The sequence below is a fragment of the Hyaena hyaena genome, unplaced genomic scaffold, assembly GCF_003009895.1.
Source record: "Hyaena hyaena isolate Hyena2069 unplaced genomic scaffold, ASM300989v1 scaffold_62, whole genome shotgun sequence".
Taxonomy (NCBI): domain Eukaryota; kingdom Metazoa; phylum Chordata; class Mammalia; order Carnivora; family Hyaenidae; genus Hyaena; species Hyaena hyaena.
Genome location: NW_024080694.1, coordinates 2422869 through 2445087, shown reverse-complemented (window position 1 = coordinate 2445087; position 22219 = coordinate 2422869). Strand labels below are relative to the sequence as shown.

Here is a 22219-nt window from a genome sequence, read left to right as displayed (position 1 = left end):
AAATGAAACAGGTGTTTTGTTTTGGTTTTATTTTTGATCCCCCTTACTTTAAGATGGCTGGGTTCGTAAAACAGACTCTGGCCTAATTTACACTCTCATGTGCTGGTGAAGGAACAGAAAAATAAGAGTGACCACATTATGTTAATTTCATGGATAGGCAAGAAAATGTAGGGGAGGAAAAAAAAGACCTTCCTTCGTGGTCCCAAGTCCTGTGACTTGGGCCCTGCAGATTAAACTGACAAAAAGAGAGACCAACAAGAGAGAAACAGTTTGGGGCGCCCGGGTGGCTTAGTTGGTTAAGCATCCGACTTTCGCTTAGGTCACGATCTCGCGGTTCGTGGGTTCGAGCCCCGCGTCGGGCTCTGTGCTGACTGCCAGCTCAGAGCCTGGAGCCTGTTTCTGATTCTGTGTCTCCCTCTTTCTCTGACCCTCCCCTGCTCACGCTGTCTCTCTCTCTCTCTCTCTCTCCTAGAAATAAATAAAACATTAAAAAAAAAAAGAGAAACAGTTTAACTCACGAATGCACACACCCATGCGAGAAATTCAGTGATGAATGACTGAGAAGGGTGCTACAGTTTGGGGCTTAATGTATTCTTTTTTTTAATTTTTAAATGTTTTATTTACTTCTGAGAGACAGACATACAGACAGCGTGAGCAGGGGAGGGTCAGAGAGAGAGGGAGACACAGAATCCGAAACAGGCTCCAGGCTGTGAGAGTGCAGTCAGCACAGAGCCCTACGCGGGGCTCGAACCCACGAACCGTGAGATCATGACCTGAGCCAAAGCCGGACGCTTAACCAACTGAGCCACCCAGGCGCCCATTATTATCTTAAAAAAGAATAATCTTGTAGAGAAGTGACAAAAGGGGATTAGGCTTTCAGCACACTGGTAAGGTAAAAACGTATGGAGAGAGCGAATGGAATAAGGGTATCATTAGTAAGATTTGTGGGTAACCGAAAGTCTGAGTTTGCCGAGGGAGACACCTTTACAAACACAAATGTCTGTCCTGCTTTTTAGGCGAATGATGGCAGTGAGGAAGGCAGGCAAGGATCTTTAGAACAAACTTTAAGCTTCTGCTGCTTCCCTGCTCTCTTCAGCTCAGAATAATCTTTATGTCAACGTGGCGTATTTTGGGGTGGCGCATTCTGATCCCCTACAAAAAACAGAAGTACGGCTTCTTCCCTGAGGAGGAAAGAAGGGACGGCCTGGGTGCGCTGACCTCAAAGACCAGAAACAAAGACAGAGCCCTGGGTTCTTGCCCTTAAGTCACAAGTGGCCCTTGACGTTCGCAAAGTGCGGGCGATGGGCGTCCTCAGTTCCGTCCTCTCGGGCAGAAGGCACGGAAGATGGTGTGCAGGAGACGTGAGGGATGCGCTTCTTGGCGGCGCTTACCACACCTAGTTCATTGCCACGTAGCTCGGCCGCAGCACACGGCGCGCGTAGGGACGCTCCAGCCGGACCGCAGGGGGCCTTGCGCTGCTCGGCCCGGGACGTCTGCCATCCCTCTGACCGGCCTCCGGGCGGGCTGGGGTACGTCCCGCCCCTTGGCGTTCCTCCTCCCAAACAGCTCTGAACCACGTTTACGGGACGTTTAATGGGTTATAATAAAGCAGCTAAGCTGCCACCGCCTCCGGTGAGGAAGCCACTCGGGCAGGAGGGCGCGGCTGCCGGAGGGCGCCCGCGCCATGCGGCGGCGCCAAAGCGGCGATGGTGGGCGGAAACCATGGCAACACTGCGAGACGTTTAAAGCTACGCCGCGCGTGATGACGGCATGGGGAGCGCCCTCAACGCCGGATTGTGACGCAAGCAGCGGCGCGGTCTCCGCGGTCTCGCGTGACCGCGGACGCAGCCTCCTGGCCTCCAAACAGCGGCAACGGCAGAGGCAGGCGGGCGAGGTTAAGATGGTGGCTCCGCGGGCGGGGGAGGCGCTGGAGGGAGGAGGAGCCAGACCTTAGCCGGCCGGAAACACCGACACCCAGAGGCCTCCCGGGAGCCTCCGCCGCCTGCTCCAGCTCGAGAGACGCGAGCGGGCGGCGGGGCAGGCGGCGAGAGAGACAGGAGAGGAGGGAGGGCGGGGGCGGAGTCGCCCGCGCAAGCCCCCGCCCCTGGCCGCGGCCCCGGGCCCTGCCCCGCGCGGCCCTGCCCGGCTCGCCCAGCCCCGGTGTGGCAGCGGCTCATGGCGGCGGTGGGGCCCCCGCAGCAGCAGGTGCGGATGGCCCATCAGCAGGTCTGGGCGGCGCTCGAGGTGGCGCTCCGGGTGCCCTGCCTCTACATCATCGACGCCATCTTCAACTCCTACTACGATTCCAGCCAAAGCCGGTTCTGCATCGGGCTCCAGATCTTCCTTCGGCTCCTTGGTGAGCGGAACGCGGGTAGCTTGCGTCCCGGGATGGCTCTGCGGGCCGAGACGTGCTGCAGGGAGCGGGCACCCGCGCGCAGGCAGTGGGTAGTGTGTGTCTGTGTGTTCGAGAACCAGTTTCTTTCCCAACAGAGGCATCGTTGCAGGCTGGGAGAGGGGAGGAGGTGACACTTGTCTCAGAGTTGACAGCGGAGCAGTCCTCGTAGAGAGTCAGCCCCCTGTTCATTTTTGCACCCGAGGGTGGGGAGAAAGCATGGATGTGCGAGCATGCGGCCCTTTGCCTGCTGTTTCTCTTGGGGAATGACTACTGGCTCGCCGCGTCTCATGCGACAGCCTTAGGAAGACAGCAACTCTGCCTCGTCTCGCCGTGTGTGACCTTGGACTGTAGTGCCGAGGCTTGGGCCTCAGTTTCCCCCTCTCCAGAATACAGAGCACTCGTATGTTGTCACTTCTGTATCCCCGGGCCCACATGATCATGAAGTGTCTGCGGTAAATGACATCCAAACGAAAGGGACAGGGTTTCGAATGTCAGACCTTGAAGCGATTACCAAAAATGCTCATGAAGACTGCGATACTTGTAACGAGTGTTCACATTTTCCGTGAATAGAGAAGGTATTGAAAGTGGTTATCAAAACATGGCTAGAAAGTGATGAGACTCTTTCGAAAGAGACTCCTGAAAATCATCGCCTTTGTTGCATATGAATGGAGGGTTAAAAATATCCTGTTTCATCCCGTCTTTACTTGCATTACAGTAGAAAACATTTATGCATAAAATTTCTTTTAGAGCAACTGAAACTTGGCAAGTTTTGTTGATGAGCTAATTCTTGTGATCAGTTGTCGGTAGGCTTGTGATTTTGAAGCTGAGGAAGGGTTGATGATGAGGTCCGTATTACCAAGGCTTTCTGAATTAGGAACCATCTGTTGCTTCTCCTTAATTCCTCCAAAAAGAAAAAAAAAAAAGTGGTAGTGTTGAGTTTTATTATGGGCAGTAAATAACATTTTACATTTGGTACTTTACTGTTGTAAAGCATTTTCACTGGTATTATCTAACCTAAACTTTACACATCTCTCAGGTGGACGGCGTTAACCGCATTTTTTAAATGAGGTAACTAAGGGCCACAGAAACTTCAGTGTTTTGGTTTTGATACATAGCAATAAGTGGTTGCTAGAGGTTAGGCTTAAAAATCTTCTGACATCAAAGGTGATTCACTTTCCTCGTCTGTACAGCTGCTGTCCAGATACAGAGGGGTATAGTAGTGATCATATGCTAGGTCCTTAAAACCAAGGATGTGAAAGTGATACTCACAAGACTTCTCAGTAACCCACCAGCACTTGATCCCAGTGATTTCTACTTATCACTGCAAAAGTGTAATGCCCTCGTTATTTGTGGCAAAAGTGGAGCTGTGTGATTTCACAGCGTATACAAATAGGGAATCAGTATGTCCTACACCTGAAACTAATGTGTTATGGTCACTAATACCTCAGCTTTAAAAAGGGCATTAACTAGTTTTAATGGTTCATACGTAACACCTTACTTCATTCTGGTAGTCATAGGTAAAAGTGATTTTAGTTAAGTAATGATAAAGTGAAATTAATAAGGGGAGGGGCCTGTTGGGATGACATTTTATTTCTGCCAGTTAGAATCCACTCATCAAGATCATAGATTAACAGGCAGTTACTTAGCATAGTTACTTCGGGGTCCAGCGGAGCCCCACGAACCGCCAACCGTCTTCCCCTGCCATAGTTACCACATTAGTTGGTGATATGCAGGCAGACAAGATCTGTGCCGATTTTGGGTATCAGGAGACTGAGAAATGAGAAAAATTACCATTTTTGTTCCTCAACCCCATAGGCTGAGAGAGAACAGAAGCTAACCGACTTCTAGGGAACGTTATCAATTTGGGGACACCCAAGTGCTGCTTTGCAAACTCACTGAATGTAACAGACAAAAAGGGTGGAGGGATGACTTTCCTTACTTGTGTTTTGAGAGGTCGTGATGGAGCAAAAAAAAAAAAACACCACCACAACAACAAGCAAAAAACAAAACGGTTGTGTCTGAAAGGGTTCATGTATTCTTTGGCAAATGGTGTAGCCACTGCCTTGAATGTTCTTTTGGCTTCTGCAACTCTGGGAATGCCTTAGAGACCAGGTGTTTTATTTTATTTTATTTTTTATTATTTTTTTAATGTTTTTATTTATTTATAGAAGAGAGAGAGAGAGAGACAGCGTGAGCATGGGAGGGTCAGAGAGAGAGGGAGTCACAGACTGAAACAGGCTCCAGGCTCTGAGCTGGCAGTCAGCACAGAGCCCGACGCGGGGCTCGAACCCACGAACCGCGAGATCATGACCTAAGTGAAAGTCGGACGCTTAACCGACTAAGCCACCCAGGCGCCCCAGAGACCAGGTGTTTTAATGCAGTGCTCGTGAGGGGTGAGCTTTAGGCTAAGAAGCCTAAGGAGTGTTTTCCTTAATTACATCATTTGTAGTTTAAGAACACTGAACAGTGATTTTGGTAGTTTCCTTGTAATCCATGTTTATTTTTATGGTAAATCATGGAAGCTTATATTTTACAAATTAAAGGCAAATGATTTAACTGCTCTGTGCCTCCCTTAACATTTTTAAAGAGGGGCAATAATGGTCTGTCTCAGGATGTTAAGGATAATAAGTGAGGATGTAAGCTCTTAGAACAGTACCTGGACTTAGTGAAGGCTGTCTAAGTGTTAGTTATTAATAAGTTTGATAGCTTAAAAAATATTCTAATACTTCAGTTAAGACCATACTGTTAGATATTTGGTCTTTTGAAGGCATTGCTGAAATTTTGGTGCTTTGTACCCACCGTTTTGTGTTCACTCTTTGTGAGAAATACAACATATTTTCCACATCTGTCACCTGGACTGCTACTTACATTACACCTGTGTAATTTGCTAATTTTTTGTATTTGTGAGAATAAGATTCTTTTTTTAAAAAATGTTTATTTTGAGAGAGAGAGAGAGAGGGAGGGAGGGAGAGAATCCCCAAGCAGGCTCCTCACTGTCAGCACAGAGCCCAATGTGGGGCTCCATCTCACAAACTGAGATCATGACATGAGCGGAAATCAAGAGTTGGACGCTTAACCAACTGAACCACTCAGGCACCCCAGAATCAATTCTTAAAAACTAGTTTTGTTGCTAAAAATTCACTCTGAATAAAAACAAATGTTTCATTTAGGCCTGGTCAGTGAGGCAGCTTATGTTGTTCCTGAAAGTGACAGATTTGTGTGAAAAGCTACCAGGATAGTTGAAATTAACTGTTCTATCTGGTTGTTTTTTAAAAATAATTGTAGATCTCTCAATACTGTATGTAAATCTCAAAACTTGTCAAATCTCATCTTTTTCTTCAAATTGGAATTGTAAACTTGGAAGTCTGTTCTCTTAAGTAAAAACCATCACCGATTTTATATCTAGTCTCTGAAGAATTTACTCCCCTCCTTCTACAAAAATGTACTACCACTGCACTTTCATTTGGTAACCAGCTAATATAAGAATTTCAGCAGATTAGAATATAAAGCATCTCATTTTGGAAATACAAATCACAACATATGGAGTATTTAAGAATATTAAGCTATTCTTAGGCGGTGTTAAATGCTAAATGAAACGCAACCCAGTGCAGCATAATGCTGAATTAGCAAATCTAAATCCAAGGCAGAAAATGCAAGCATAGGAGTTTGATAGTATTACTCATGTAATGGTAATTCATTGAAGTGGAAGGGCCTTTCTAAACATACAAAAAAATCCCAGAATTTATAAGGGAAAATTTGATAAATTTGAGTGCATAAAAACATAAAGCTATTTTTTATGACAAAATGCTTAAAACATTCTTAAAAATGACAAACTGAGGGGAAAGTATTCGCACTGTATAAGGTCGAAAAAAGTTTTACTTTGTCGTTAAGAAAAACTTACACTCCTAGAGACAAATGGGCCCATGATAAGCAGTTTCCAGTAAATGAAATGCAGATGGTCAATAAGCAAAAACAAATAAACAACTCAGCCTCATTTACAATTAAATGCAGGCAACAAGATTTCAGTTACCAGACTGAAGTTATATACAAAGTTCAAATACAGTTATAACAGTTTTGGTATGCTGTCACTTCTGTGTAAAGCCATTTGGCTCAATCTCTTGAAATTCATCATACACTTTTTGACTCAACAATTCCAGTTCTAAGAATTTGGCCTGATGACCTAATGGTACTTGTACAAAGACTATGGGAAAGGATTTTCATTGCAGCATTTTTGGTAATAACAAATTGTTTTTTTTTATTTAAAAAAAAATTTTTTTTTTAATGTTTTATTTCTAGGAGAGAGAGAGACAGCGTGAGCAGGGGAGGGTCAGAGAGAGAGGGAGTCACAGACTGAAACAGGCTCCAGGCTCTGAGCTGGCAGTCAGCACAGAGCCCGACGCGGGGCCCGAACCCACGAACCGCGAGATCATGACCTAAGCGAAAGTCGGACGCTTAACCGACTAAGCCACCCAGGCGCCCCTGGTAATAACAAATTGTTAATCTAAATATCTAAAAGGGAATCTGTTCTTTGTATTAGGTTTAGACATACAATGAAGGTTTTGAAAAGAACGAGATAGGTATTTTTGGTGGTGTAGAAAGAACTCAGAAAACCTGTGAAGTGAAAAAACACTGAAGCAGTAGTAATTTTGACACTGTAGGGATAGACTGGGGATTCTCAACAGCAACGCTATTGACCTTTTGGACTGGATGATTCTTGGGGGGGTGGGGGGAAGGGTCGGGGCTGGGGGTTGCTGTTCTGTGAATTGTAGGATTTTCAGCAGCAGCCTTGTCCTGTACCCAGTACATACCCATAAGCACCCCTCTTCCCCGTTTTATGACTACTAAAAATGTCTCTAGATGTAGATACTACCAGATGCCTGGTATGAGTGTGGGGAGGTGGGGTTGGGACAAAATCTGATCCTAGTTGAGAATCCCTGAGAGAGATAAAGAGACCACTAGCACAGAATAGAAAGCCCAGAAACAGAGCATCCATGTATATAGAGAAACTTGATGTGTTTCAGAGGTAGAATTGAAGTTATATACATTGAGGTAAATGTAGACTATTCAGGTAGTGATCATTTAGTTACATGGAAAAAATTACATTAGGTCTATACCTCGCATCAATATATAAATAGTTCTAAGTGGATTAATACCTAAATGTGAAAAGCAGAATTTTAAAAATTTGTACAAGAAAATACAGGAGAATATAGAGACTTTTTTACCTTACAGTAAGAGAGAGATTCTTTAAAAATATATGAAGTATATGTATAAATAAAGATTGATAAATCCAGCAATATTAAAGTTAAAAACCTCTGTTAATCAAAAGGCGGCAGAAGAAATGTGAAAAAATCAGCCACATACCTGGAGAAGGTATTTGCATTACAGAGAACTGATAAAGGAATTTGTAGCCAGAATTATTTTTAAATGTCTACAATTCAAGAGGGAAAAACAACTCTAGGTAAATAGAGCAAAAGATAAATTGGCAATTCACAGAGGAAGAAACATGAATGGTTAATAAATCAGAAGATGCCCTCTTTGATGAGTAATCAGAAATGGAATTTTTTTTTAAAAAGTAAAAAAACCTCCACTATTACAACGACATCCCCTTTGGGTAAGAAGCAAAATCCATGTGTTCATGAAGTATGTTTGTTAATGCAAAGCTTTGTTTACTCTTTATCTTATACCCATAGCTTTTGACTTAAAAAAAAATTATATTCACATTTCTTTTTAATAAAAACATGTTAAAGCCTTAGTTTAGAAGCAAAATATTCGTTTTCTTTTTTTTTTTTAAATGTATGTTTAGTTTTGAGAGTGTCAGTCAGAGTGCGAGAAGGGGAGGCGCAGAGAGAGAGGGAGACACAGAATCCGAAGCAGGTTCCAGGCTCCAAACTGTCAGCACAGAGCCTGATGTGGGGCTCGAACCCACAAACCGTGGGATCATGACCTGAGCCGAAGTTGGATGCTTAACCAACTGAGCCACCCAGGCACCCTCCAAAATTTAGTTTTCTTATTATTGATAAAAGACTTAGAATATCCTTTTAAACCCCAAGTGAGAATTTTATAGGAATATTTTCTTTATACTCTAGTTTATTTATCAAGTATACCTACAGATTAACATTTCAAGATATTTACTTGGTCTGCATTTTATTGCTTGGGGGCTCTCTTTGGATCAAGGTAATCATAACATTTCTGTATTGTTTCTTCTTTACTCTGACATTTAAATGTTTTTCCACAGTTTTCTTTAGATTACATTTAAAAGATAAAGATATCTGGAGAGTTATAAATGTTACATCTTATTTCCTTCTAATTGTTAGTTCTAAGTTTCTAGACAAGGTTAGAGGAATGAGTGGACTTTACACATAAAGAGGTTAAATTCTTTGTGGTGCGCCATGCACGGTAGTGTTTGTTTGCTTATTTGCGGTAATCAAATTGAAAAGGCCCTGAACTCTTTCATGAATTCAGTTTGTATATATTTTCAAAGCTTCTGAGTTGATTTTGATACTTGGCTCTTTCCTACCCTGAGAACTTCAGTGAGACTCTAATCACTGGATACTCAGATCCCTGGGCTGTGCTTCCAATTACTTCTTTCACTAGTGTCCGAGGTGAGTGTTCTTCATAAGGTAGCATTTGTATATAGTCTTGATTGCTTCTTCAGGTTGCTCTTAAATCCTAATGAGAAACTCTACTCCTGGGCTTAATTTTCTTAGGCCTTCAGGATAAATACCAAGAGTTTTATGTCTGAAGTTTTAAAAATACAACAAACTTTGGTATTATTTTAATATTAAAAGGCCATAAGAGGAAATGCTATTTGAGAGACTTGTTACTTGGCAAGTGGGCTTTTTCTCTGAAATGAGAGCTGATTTTTCATACATTCCATACATAACATGAGTATAAAAAAAGAAAACCTTACATGCAAGCTTTGGGTTGGAATTAAAATAAACTATTCTTGAAATGTTTTGTCATTATGTCCTGGAATATAATTTTCATCACGAAAAGAGTAATATCTTACTGTTACTTGCTAGGGCACATTCATCCAGACTTCGGAGTATAGTCTCACTGCATTGGCCATCATCTCCCTGCCCACCCCCCTTTTTCCTTTGATACATTTGATACATGAAGCAAAATAGCACTTTTTCTACAAAATTATTATTATTTTTTTAATGTTTATTTTTGCAAGACAGAGACAGAGTGTGAGCGGGGGAGGGACAGAGAGAGAGGGAGACACAGAATCTGAAACAGGCTCCAGGCTCTGAGCTCTCAGCACAGAGCCTGATGTGGGGCTTGAACCCCCGAACCGTGAGATCATGACCCGAACTGATGCTCAGATGACCCGAACAGATGCTCAACTGACTGAGCCACCCAGGCACCCTTACAGAATTATTTGTAAAAATCCAATCATTCCTTTATTTGTATGTAAAAATAGGCTTTAAGGAAGAGAGCTGTTAGATTAAAAAGGACTGGATTGATTTATAAATTACAACAGAGTTCATGATTATTCACAGATAAAGATTAATTTACCATTTTGTGAATAGCAAGTTGACAAAAATAATTTATAGTCCCTGTTTGGCTTTCTCCTTTTTAAATGGCATAAAATAGAACTGAAGTTATTTGGGTTTTATTTTGACTTGCTTTAGGAGATTAAGTTTTGTCTCAGGAAAAATACTTTCTTTTCCCCCATGTAGAAAAGTAAGATTACACATTGTGGCTGAGTAAATTCTGCTTCATGTTAACATATATGGAAAAGGTTTCTAATCCTCCCCCCAAAAGTCCATTTTCTATTGAAGGGGCCTTCACTTGGTCCAGGAATCAGCTGGTTCTTATGCAGAGACTTAAGTGTCTTTCAGGTGATTGTGCCCTTTTGTTCTTCTTTTCATGAATAAAACCTGACACATTGGCACAGGATAAATTTTAAGTTCCTGGGCAAAGCCATCATTGAGAACTAGCCCTTGCTTTCATATACAGTAAACTGTAAAATGCCTCTCTTGTGATATGCAGTGTCTTTCTTGATGATGTGCTGAAATAAGGTGGGTAGATGATGTTTAATTTGGGGTTTGCCACTTTTTCTGTACTCCAAGCTCTAGTTTTTCAGTTTTGTCTTTTCATAGGTTTCAGTGTCCAAGTGGGCTGTATTTTGTGGTTGCCTTTACAAATCTAGAATGCAACAGAACTATTTCCCCAATGTGACTTCAATTGAACAATGAAATAATAGCATTTCTTTTCTGCAGAATATTTTAGGATCCATAGATGTGCAAGGTAGGATCCTTGCTTTCTGTCAAGGGTATATCATATAACAGGCTAGGTGCCCTACTCAGATCACCACAAACTACAATGTCAGGTAGTATATGAGTATTGGGCGTTTCCCCAAGTTCTGTAGGTAAGTTGAAAGATCAGTCACTACCAGAGAAAAGGGGTCTATTGGATGGGTAGGTTTCAGACAGGGCTTTGGGAAGCCCATCATACCAAGCAAAGAGAAGAATGTAAACATAGCTGCAGTTATGGCAGGTTGGGGGGGGGGGGGGGTGTAGGCTTGAGAAAGAGGTCTGGAGTGGTGGTGTCTGTGTGTTGGGAAGAACACTACTCTAAAGCACATTGGATCCTTGAATGTTTGGGCAATGAATGTAGATTTCAGTTGATAGTAATTTCAAGAGTCACTGCTTTTGAGCAAAGAAATGAAGAAAGGCAATTTGGTGATAAGACTGGATAGATTTGGACAAGAGTTTTTAGGCACCAGTTAATGGGTTGGTGTCACTGAGAAAAGGGTGTTAGTAGAATTGGCAAATAACTGTCAAAGTTGGAGGATGTGGGGCTAGAGGTGCCATTGTAAGAATAATGGTACCTTTAATTGAAATTGGAAATTGCAAGAACTATTTGAAGTGAGTTAGGTTTTAGAAATTTTGAGTGTTTCAGTTGTAATGTAGAAGTGGAACTAGATGAATATTTGGATATTGTTTCCATAGTTGAAACCTTGGGCAGTGATGTTTATTGTGATCTCACTTAAATTTGCCAGGGTTGGGGCGCCTGGGTGGCTCAGTTGGTTGAGGTCTGACTTTAGGTCATGACCTCACTGCTCATGAGTTCGAGCCCCACGTGGGGCTCTGTGCTGACAGCTCAGAGCCTGGAGCCTGCTTCACATTCTGTGTCCATCTCTCTGCCCCTCCCCTGCTCATGCTCTGTCTCTCTCTCAAATATAAAAAAATAAAAACGTTTAAAAAAATTAAAAAAAACTTGTCAGAGCACAAAGAAGGATGGTCCTGGATGCACATCACACTGTACATTGGTTACATATGGAGTGTGGGGGTAGGGCTTTATTACCATTTTTTAAAATGTTAGAGAGCAAGCAAGGGGGGGGGCAAGAGAGAGAGAGAAAGAGAGAATCACGAGAGAATCTGTATACTGATAGTGCAGAGCCTAATGTGGGGCTCAATCTCATGAATCATGAAAACATGTCCTGAGCTGAAATCTCGAGTCCGATGCTCAACCGACTGAGCCACCCAGGCACCCCTTACTGCCAGTTTTTAAAACATGTTTTGGTTTTCTAAATGTTTCATCTGTAATTTAGAGAACAATAAAAGGGTTGACTATTTGTAGTAAAAGGTACAGTAATTACTCGAAAAAGAGAACTTGGACGTTTCTGAAATCTGCAGAAAAGTATGTAGAGAAAAAAACCCTGATTTTGGACCCATGGGAGAATGCACAAATTTAAGGAGCAGGAAAAATAAAAGCCAGCAGGAGTTCACTGTTTGAGGAAACGGAGGCATTAGGTGTAAGTATAAAAGTTAAACTTGATTTCCTAAAGGTTACTATTAAGAAAAAGATACCCAAGATTTAATAGGAACAAATACGTGCATTTTGGTTATTTTTAATTAATGTTTTTAAAAATAACTGTTTAAAATATTTTTAGTGATTATGAATTATAAAGGATATGTTCTTTTAAGATTTTAAAACTTGTTAAAATGTATGTATCGCTACAAACTGATCTTGAAGATAATTTAGTAATTTGGTGTCTGGACATACAGTACTACTGGAATTACTTTAGGGATTAGAACATAAGGAGTAAGATTTTTAAAAATATTGCTTGATCTGTTCTGTTGAACTCTGACTTTACAGAACTTTTACTGGCCTTTAAACCTAAATTGTCTTGAGGCTTAGTGTTCGTAACTTTGAAAATATTCATATTTCCTAATTAAGGGTAGAATGGAATAACTGTAGTAGAAAAACATTCTTAAAAATATGTTCAAATGACCTTTCTTTTTTTTTTTTGTTTAGGTATATTTGTATCCAGTATTGTTCTGATCTTGTCACAACGATCACTTTTCAAGTTTTACATGTACAGTTCAGCCTTTCTATTAGCTGCAACTTCAGTGTTGGTAAATTATTATGCTTCTTTGCACATTGACTTCTATGGTGCCTACAACACATCAGCTTTTGGAATTGAGCTGCTTCCTCGAAAAGGGCCCTCGCTGTGGATGGCACTCATCGTTCTCCAGCTGACCTTAGGAATTGGATACATTACACTACTGCAAATCCATTCCATCTATTCACAGCTAATTATTTTGGATCTCTTGGTTCCTGTGATAGGCCTGATCACAGAGCTGCCATTACACATCCGAGAGACTTTAGTTTTTACTTCTTCCTTGATTCTCACATTAAACACAGTGTTTGTCTTGGTAGTGAAACTTAAGTGGTTTTATTATTCTACACGGTATGTTTATCTTTTAGTGAGGCACATGTATCGAATTTATGGATTACAGTTATTGATGGAGGACACATGGAAGAGGATTCGTTTCCCAGATATACTGAGAGTCTTCTGGCTAACCAGAATTACCGCTCAGGCTACGGTGTTGATGTACATTTTAAGGATGGCAAACGAAACGGATTCCTTCTTTATTTCTTGGGATGATTTCTGGGACCTCATTTGCAATCTTATAATTAGTGGATGTGATTCTACGCTAACTGTACTGGGCATGAGTGCTGTAATTTCCTCTATAGCCCATTATTTGGGCCTTGGAATATTGGCCTTTATTGGATCGACTGAAGAAGATGACAGGCGACTTGGCTTCGTAGCGCCGGTTTTATTTTTTATTTTGGCTCTTCAGACTGGTCTGAGTGGGCTAAGACCAGAAGAGAGACTTATTCGCTTAAGCAGAAACATGTGCCTTTTATTAACTGCAGTCCTGCATTTCATCCATGGAATGACAGACCCTGTATTAATGTCTCTCAGTGCCTCTCATGTGTCATCTTTTCGTAGACATTTTCCCGTGCTCTTTGTCTCGGCTTGCCTGTTTCTCCTTCCTGTTTTACTCAGTTATGTGCTTTGGCATCACTATGCACTAAATACATGGTTGTTTGCAGTGACAGCCTTTTGTGTGGAACTCTGCTTAAAAGTCATTGTTTCTCTCACCGTTTATACATTATTCATGATTGATGGCTACTATAATGTCCTTTGGGAAAAGCTTGATGATTATGTCTACTATGTTCGTTCAACAGGCAATATTATTGAATTTATATTTGGAGTAGTTATGTTTGGAAATGGGGCTTATACTATGATGTTTGAGTCAGGAAGTAAAATTCGAGCTTGTATGATGTGTCTACATGCATATTTTAACATCTACTTACAAGCAAAAAATGGCTGGAAGACGTTCATGAATCGTAGGACTGCTGTTAAGAAAATTAATTCACTTCCTGAAATCAAAGGGAGCCGCTTACAAGAAATCGATGATGTATGTGCAATCTGCTATCATGAGTTTACAACATCTGCTCGCATCACACCATGTAATCATTATTTCCATGCACTTTGCCTTCGGAAATGGCTGTACATTCAGGATACTTGTCCAATGTGCCATCAAAAAGTGTACATCGAAGACGACATTAAGGATAATTCAAACGTATCTAACAACAATGGATTTATTGCACCCAATGAGAATCCAGAGGAAGCTATGAGAGAAGCTGCTGCTGAATCTGACAGGGAACTAAACGAAGATGACAGTACAGATTGTGACGATGATGTTCAAAGAGAAAGAAATGGAATGATTCAGCAACACACAGGCCCTGCAGCTGAAGAATTTATTAATGATGATACCGACTGATTAAAATAGCATTTACTAATCATTGAGGTATTTGTTTAAAATTGAGTTCATCCAAAATGGAGTAATACGCTTCACTTCAGTGTGTAACCAAGCACAAAAACAGTATCCATGTTCAATCTGTGAATGGTTTTCCGTTTACTGTGATGTGCTACTGTAAATATACCTCTTTAATTACTTCTGGTCTCTTTGGTGACCTATTTAAATTTGTGTACATTATTGTACATAGAATAAAATGTTTTCACGTTTTTATGACAAAATTTGAACTAGCTTTTTAATAGATGTAATAATACAGTGCGTCAGCTGTGCCAAAGATTCCTCAATGAAAGCATTTAAAAGTTTCTAACTATGGACCTTAGTTTTTTTTTTTTTTTTTAAATGGATGGGAGGAATGAAAATGCAAATCAGAGGAAATCACATTAAATCAAAGAAGCAAAACAATTTGGACCAGAGGATAAAGGCTATATGTAGAGTGTTTTTTTAAAACAAAGGCAAAGATAGGCTGCCAGGAGACTTTTTTGAAATTTGAGAGTAGCGCCTTGTGAAGCTGAGGTGGAAAGTCATGATTCAGAGATTGTGTAAGAGTTGAGAAACAGGCTTATCTCAACTAAACTCTGGGATATAAACCAGAATGTGCTACCTGTTTAATTTTGATGTCAAAAAAAACCACACACACACACACACACACACACACACACACACCCACACCCACCCACCCACCCACCCACCCAGTATGTTTATTGGCCATTCTGTGTTTGCAGCATTGACATAAAATTGGCCTTTCAGACTTTGGAAGAGATTACAAAATGAAATATTTGGGAGTTTTCATTGTTGTAAACTAAGACATTAACTGACATTAAAAAAATTTGGATCTGGCTTTATGGATAAAAATGAGAGGGATGCTGTGCACATAATACCTGTTTAGACAACTTCCAGAGCTTTTCTTTATTCAATCCGTTAGAAGGTTTACCATGAAATTTTACATAACATGATGGAAAATGGAAAGGACATACCAATTACATGTCAGGAAAAAATATTTTAATGGTGTTGTTATATAACGTATTGGCTAATTCCAGTGGATCCTGCTCTCTCACTGCTGACATTATCTCCAGTATTTGACTAAAAGAGAAAACAAAATGGATGGTTATTTCTAAGTACCTGCTCAGTTTTAAAGGTACTCTCTTTTTCCACGCCAAGGAAGCTCTTGGACTAGCACCTTTAAGATAATAAGCTTTAACCAGCTATAAAGTTTTCAGTATTATCAACAGAAAAGTTTAACTGCTGTGATATTTAAAAGAGTACGTGGAGACAAAGTTCTGGGGCAGTCTTGCATATAAGTAGAGCCAAGGACCAGGTTCAAATAAATTCTAAAACCAGCCCATATTGTGTCCACCACAGTGAATGGAACTAGCCCAGTGAAAACGTTATGCATTCATTAGTGGGTCATGATGAATTTTCAGAAAACTGTAAGGAAAGGAAAAGTACATTGCACTTAGTAAGGGAAGCACTGTTTCATTTTTGTTTGGTTTTATATGTACATGTGTGCTGAGTCGCAAGGTAGGTGGTATTGTGGGTATGGCAAAGCCTAGTGCCTCTGCTAAGAGAATTAGTCTCAAAGGACAGCAAGAAATTGCTACGTCATCATTAGCACAACGACCGCAAAGGAAGTTAGAAGTTATGGTCACTGGGGGGAGGAGAGGTGCTTGCTCTTCCTGTACTTTTTCCCTGCAAGATCAAGAATAGCCTGGGTGTCCGATCTTTCAGCTTCTCTGCCTAGAATCATTATCATCATGAGTGTTCTCTAGCCGTACTATGTGTAGATAATGTTTTTATACATCAATTAGAAAGTTCTAAAGTCCAAATTAAACATTTAAATATTTTTTGTGTTAAGTTTTTTGTCCCTGGTATGGGATTCTTAAATATAAACACCTAAAGGAATTAGGGACAGACTAGAGATTAACTGGAATTTTTTAAGTGCATAATCGTAATGCAAAAGCTTCGCTTAATATAGACTTAATTTTTGTTATCTAGGTCAAAATATGCTAAAAGCAAATCTTTTTAAATTGACATCAAAGACCCAATTTTCTTCAGCTACAGACCTTCCTCTGTTAACTACTCAGAATTAGAACTTACTGCATAATACAGTGTGAAAGCAGTAAGGTTCCTGCCACCCATTCTCCTTTTTCTGTCCTTTCTCTGTGTTGATACGTTAATAGCTTTTTAAAAACAATTGCCACTTTCCTGCTGAAAATCCTTTGGGTCCTGATGAAATCTAAACTACTAAGCTTGGCATACAGGAGCCCTCACCAATCTGGCCTCACTGTACCTTCCCAGACTTCTTACTTACCTGTGCATCCTACTTTTTGCCACAGTAAACTCATTGTTTCCCCTACGAGGAGCCAAGCCCTTCTGCGCCCTGCATTTGCTCAAGGCGTCTGTCTTGGTCTGGCCTAACTCCCAGTTGTGCTTCATGACCAGTTGAAATGTCACCTTCGTTAAGCCATTTCCCCTCAAGCCGGGTAGTGACTCTGCCCTGTGCTCCTAGCTGTATATTCATACCTCCGTGACAGAATTAACATCTTGGATTCTACTTTCTGCTTCTTTGCTTCAGGAGGGCAAAGATCCCTGACACCTTCAATGTCTTATCCAACAAAGTGCCTGGCAGAATGTACCTAGTCATCTGGTGGGTGGATGCGGGCAGGGACTGTCGTGATTCTTCATTGCAACCTCAGTAACTTGTACCTTTCTGACATACAATAGCTTCAAAATGTGTTTCAAGGAATTTATAATATAAAAGGGAGAAAAGATCTCTAAAAATAATTAAAACTGTTAACAGATGGGATTGATAAAAATGACTTTTTAAGTAGGAATTAGTAACAAAAATGACTTTAAGTAGGAATTCGTAATGAGCGTTAGACTAGAGGAGTGTGTGTTTTTGAAACGTAGTTTAAAAATTCTCAGTTTGTAAATGCTGGCTTTCCCAAGCTCAGCTGCCTCAGCTGGGGTTCATAATTGCAGTTGAGACTCCAGCTTCTTGTTTCTTAACAGTCTGCATTTGGAACACCTTAGAATTCTGTTTTGCAAACGTGTAACTTAGGTGCACAGCTGTATTGCACTTAAGGCAGTATAAAAAACTGAGTTGGATCACTGTTGGCCAATACTTCCTCTAAGCTGGCTGCTAGAAAAATACCAGTTTCTTGTCTTTTTAAATCTCCAAAGGATTCAGAAATAATTGTCTTCTGACAATTTGCAGGTACCTGCATTTTATAAAAGTTATAAGTAATTCTTTACTAACCAGAATTAAATATATTCCTCAGCCTATGGGTTTTAAAACATTCGGTTTAAAAATCTTTGCCAACACCAGAATGTTAATAAAGTCTTTCTAGTATTTTTTATAGGGTAATTTTTCACTCTTCTGCCTGCTGCATTTTAGACCTGGCTTACCTGATACACTTATCTGTGAAAAACTACTTTAAAAATGTATATGAGAGGAATTATTAGATACCTAAAATTAATAGTTCAATTGCCTGAACTGGTAAACCATACTAGATTGATATAGTATAAATTTAAATTAAAACTGGATGATGTGCCCATTAAAATGATATAAATTTAACATGTAAATTATATGCTCTATAGCTCCTTACCAGTTAGATGGCTAAACAGCCCCTCTTTTCATATGCTACATATATTATAATAAAAAACTGACTTTGAATTACTGGGTTTTTTTTTTTTTTTCTCCTTTTGGGTTAGAAAAGGAAATCCTTTCTATAACTTGCCCTTTTGTACAGAGGCTCAAAGAAATGTGTTACTACTTAGGTTTATTCAGGTTGTCAAATCATTTAAAATACGGATGCCATTAAAAAGGTCTCCTGCTAAGAGTGCGTTTTTATAATCATAAGCCGGGAAGCAGTATGAGAATCTTTACTGCCTTTCCTACAAAATGACAAATGACCAAAATCACATGAAGTTCTTCCTGCTGTAATAAAACCACTTTTATTGAGTTGGGAGGTTGAGATGATATGAAGAGGGGCGGAGCTAGAGCAATTCAGGTGCAAATCCTTTCAAATCACTGCATTAAAATGGTGTCCTTTGATCAGAACTTCATTTGAATTTCACCCAACTTCAATTAGTCCCTGAGTTCATTCTGTAAATGGCATCTGGTAGTGGACTTTAATGTTCTGAAGACCATGAAAACAGAATACTTACATTATATGGCAGGGTTCATTCCTGTCTTTCACACAGTGCCCGTTTTCCCATTTCTTTTTGGTAGGAAATGAAGTTTTAATATATTTTGATCCAGCATGTGTACTTTTCACTCCACACCAAGGTGCGTCTGGAGTTAAGCAGAGAAGTCTTTTCAGAGATTTACCTTTCAAATTAATTTTTTAAATGTCTGATTTTGAGAGAGAGGGTGCGCTTGTACGAGCGGGATAAGGGCAGAGAGAGAGGGACAGGCAGGGAATCTGAAGCAGCTTCAGGCTCTGAACTGTTAGCACAGTGATGCGGGGCTCAAACTCAGGAACTGTGAGTTCACCACCTGAGCTGGAGTCCGATGCTTAACTGACTGAGCCACCCAGGCACCCCTCAAATTATTGCTTTTGTAATGAACATCGTCAAACAAATGTGTAAATCCTAAAATATAAACTGTGATTCAGCTTAAAAAATGGCAAAAAGCAAAAAAAATTGAAAGCACAAGATTAGCCCTAGAACTGTACAAATTTTTAAATGCTTTTTTAAAATGTTAATTGCTTTTTAGGACTCCTGTATTTTTTTCTGCTAACATACTGTTGGTGTATGACATACTTTTAAAAAAGAAAGCTTAAAGAATACAAATTGTAACCTGAAAACACCTCTGCCTCTCCTGAATGTGAAACAGTGGCTTTATAGTCTGGGATATATAAAGATACTTACCTCTTTAATAAAGAATGGTAAGAATTCACATTTTACAAGCATTGTACTTTTAGTAACATTTCGTTGTCAGGAAATAAACCTGATTCTTCAGAATGGCTTAGTCTTGACTTTACTAAAAAGTCCATATGTGTAAGTAAAGCCTTAAGTTCAGGGTTAGGTAAATTGTTAGCTTCTAATATTTTATTATTTTAAGAGGCAACACATTTCTAAAATTTAAAAAAGATTTTTTTAATGTTTTATTTCTGAGAGAGAGAGAGAGAGAGAGAAATACAGAATCTGAAACAGGCTCCAGGCTCTGAGTTGGCTGTCAGCACAGCCAGATGCAAGGCTTGAACCCACAAACTGCAAGATCATGACCTGAGCCAAAGCCAGGCGCTTAACTGACTGAGTCACCCAGGAGCCCCTAAAATTCTTTGACTAAACCAATTTGATTTAAAGTTTTGTACTTTATTTGGAAAGTATTGTAGAATTAAGCCATTTACAAAGATGACACTGTGTAAAAAAATTCTGAAGTTTTTGAAACCCTGAGGTGAAATAATTAGTTAAGACTATTTTTTTTAAGACCTCTTGTTTAATAAAGTATTTATAAATTACAACCTCCTTAGTTACCACATATTCTGACATTCCATTGTTGAATGCTTAGCTTACACTGACTTTGAAAACTGAAAAACGTGACTATAAATAACTTTTCTAACAATTAATAAACCTCAAAGGTTTTCTGAAAAGTGTAATTGTTGAGGTTGAGCGTTTTTAAGATATTTACCTTTTGTCTAGCTGTTTTGGTATGGTTTAATATGAAAATGAAGGTTTGAAAAGCATAAACTTACCAGTTTCAATCATTAATTTCTCACTAGGTATTGACTTCAGAACTTCCAAGTTAGCCTCAGTTTTCAGTGAGCTTAAAAAAATTTTCAGAGATAATAAAAAGGTATATTTAATGAAAATTTTTTCATATTATAAGCTTACCTAAAACAGATTACAGAACCTAAAACCCCCAAACAAAACTCTGGTTGGCTCTAATGGGCCACATTTCTTTTTTTGTTTAATATATTTTTTTATTTTTTTAATTTAGTATACACATTTTTATCCTTACAGAATCCGGATTAAGAACTGTTCCAACCACATCCTGCCTTTAGGGGAATGCAGTTTTTCTGTGCTTATCAGTTGACTCCAGTAACTGGAGTCAGGCTTTTTATTTAGCCTGTGTAAACCTTTTAAAACATTCATTTGCTTCTCTGGGTAATTTGCATAACGTAGAAAGGCTCAAAATGCTGAATTTGAAGGTATGGTCAGTTCTGTTATTGGCTAAATATTGGTACAAAGGAATCAGACAAAGTTAAAGTTTCACTAGCCAGAAATAGAATCTTCACAAAGGATGAAAATCACAGTCACAGAACAAGGAGTATTTAACAAGGAATGAAAACGACAGCTTAGTTTGGAGATGCCAGTTTGAGTCTCATTCTTTCTTTGGTGCCCTTTTCTCCACATCTGGAAACAGGATCTTCCATTACTTTTGACATTCTGAAACTTGAAACTTGATGTGTCTGGGCAAGAGACTATTTTCATTCATTTAGGGAAGTTTGAACCCTTCCAATTTAGAAACTCCCCGCCCCCCGCCCCGGTCGGAAAAATTATGGGCAAAAAGAAATATTCCTCTCTTGTTTTCTCTCTTTCTGGGACTTTTGAGGGTCAATTTTAGGACTCCTGAATTAGTCTGCTAGGCCTCGTTTCTTTCATCCTTTCCTGGGAAGTTAACATTCATTTCCTTTAATTTTTCAGACCATGAGACAGACTGTATTATTGGTCCTGGTTCTTCACTTTCCTTTAATAGAAATGTATCTATATCCTTGCCAGGGTTTCTTATTAGGAACGAGCATCTTGAATCTGGCCATGACCAGAAGCTTAAAATGTACTTTTTTGATTTGGATGGCACTTTTGTGATCTGAGAGTAGCATGCATTAAACATCTGTTGCCTCTTCTGCTTGGGCATCTAGAATGAAAACACATAACTTGGACCTGAATTCCACATGTGGCCTGAGATCTGCCTCTGTCAGTCAACCACTAACCCAAAGACCCATGGAAAAAAAAGCCTCCCATCATAAACCAATGAGTTTGGGGATGGTTTGCTATATAGTGTAATGATGATTAATTCTGTCCTTATGTTGCATTTTTAATTTTAGCATATATATAACTTTCTTTCTGGAGAGGTTAAAATAATAAAACTAGAATATAGAACCCACACATACTCATTACTTGGCCCCATCAATTATCAACTCCTGGCTGATAACTATCCCATCCACTCATCTCAAACCTCTTCTATATAACCTTAAAGGAAATTCAAAATGTTATAGTTTCTACATTTTAGCATTTAGTTCAGAAAGTATTTCAGCATGTATCTTTAAGCATGAAGATTTTTTCAAATGAAACCACAGTACTATTCTCATGTCTTAAAAAACCCAACTCTTAATATATCCAGTATTCAAACGGTTTCAGTGTCCTACATTCTTGTTAAATTTGTTTGACTTAGGATCCAAATGGGGGCCGCACATAGCAGTCTAAATCTCTTAACCTATTTTATTAAATTTTCTGTAACTCTTTTACCCTTAAAATGTATTTTATGAAGAAACCCAATTGTTTGCCTTGAAGCTTCCTGGTCTTGATTCCATCTGTGTTCATCTGGCTTTGTGTCAGGGCTCTGTATTTTGTTCTGTTGATGTGAATGTCTTTTTCTGCCAGTACCATACAGTTAGGTAGGTTCCTCTATGTTTTTTTAATAGAAGCATAGTGAACATACTATAGCAGTTACAGGTGGAAACCATAGAGATTTGAT

At 39.7% G+C, this 22219-nt stretch overlaps 2 protein-coding genes across 3 annotated transcripts in view; one reads left to right on the top strand and one right to left on the bottom strand.

Moving 5' to 3' along the window:
• Positions 1 to 1813: 1813 nt before the first annotated feature.
• On the top strand, positions 1814 to 14656 carry RNF139 (ring finger protein 139). The gene is made up of 2 exons (XM_039232021.1): positions 1814 to 2356; positions 12662 to 14656. Exons 1-2 carry the CDS (start codon positions 2176 to 2178, stop codon positions 14479 to 14481), a joined length of 2001 nt encoding a protein of 666 aa, XP_039087952.1. The 5' UTR covers positions 1814 to 2175; the 3' UTR covers positions 14482 to 14656.
• A 524-nt stretch (positions 14657 to 15180) lies between these two features.
• TATDN1 (TatD DNase domain containing 1) overlaps positions 15181 to 22219 on the bottom strand; it is a 45624-nt gene continuing 38585 nt past the window's right edge. For both annotated transcript variants that reach the window (XM_039232022.1, XM_039232023.1), the window contains exons 10-12: positions 20217 to 20287; positions 18685 to 18811; positions 15181 to 15597 (exon numbers count right to left, since the gene is read on the bottom strand). In XM_039232022.1, coding sequence (XP_039087953.1) covers positions 15495 to 15597; positions 18685 to 18811; positions 20217 to 20287 — 301 coding nt within the window. In that variant the 3' untranslated portion in view covers positions 15181 to 15494. The remainder of the gene's footprint in view (positions 15598 to 18684; positions 18812 to 20216; positions 20288 to 22219) is intronic.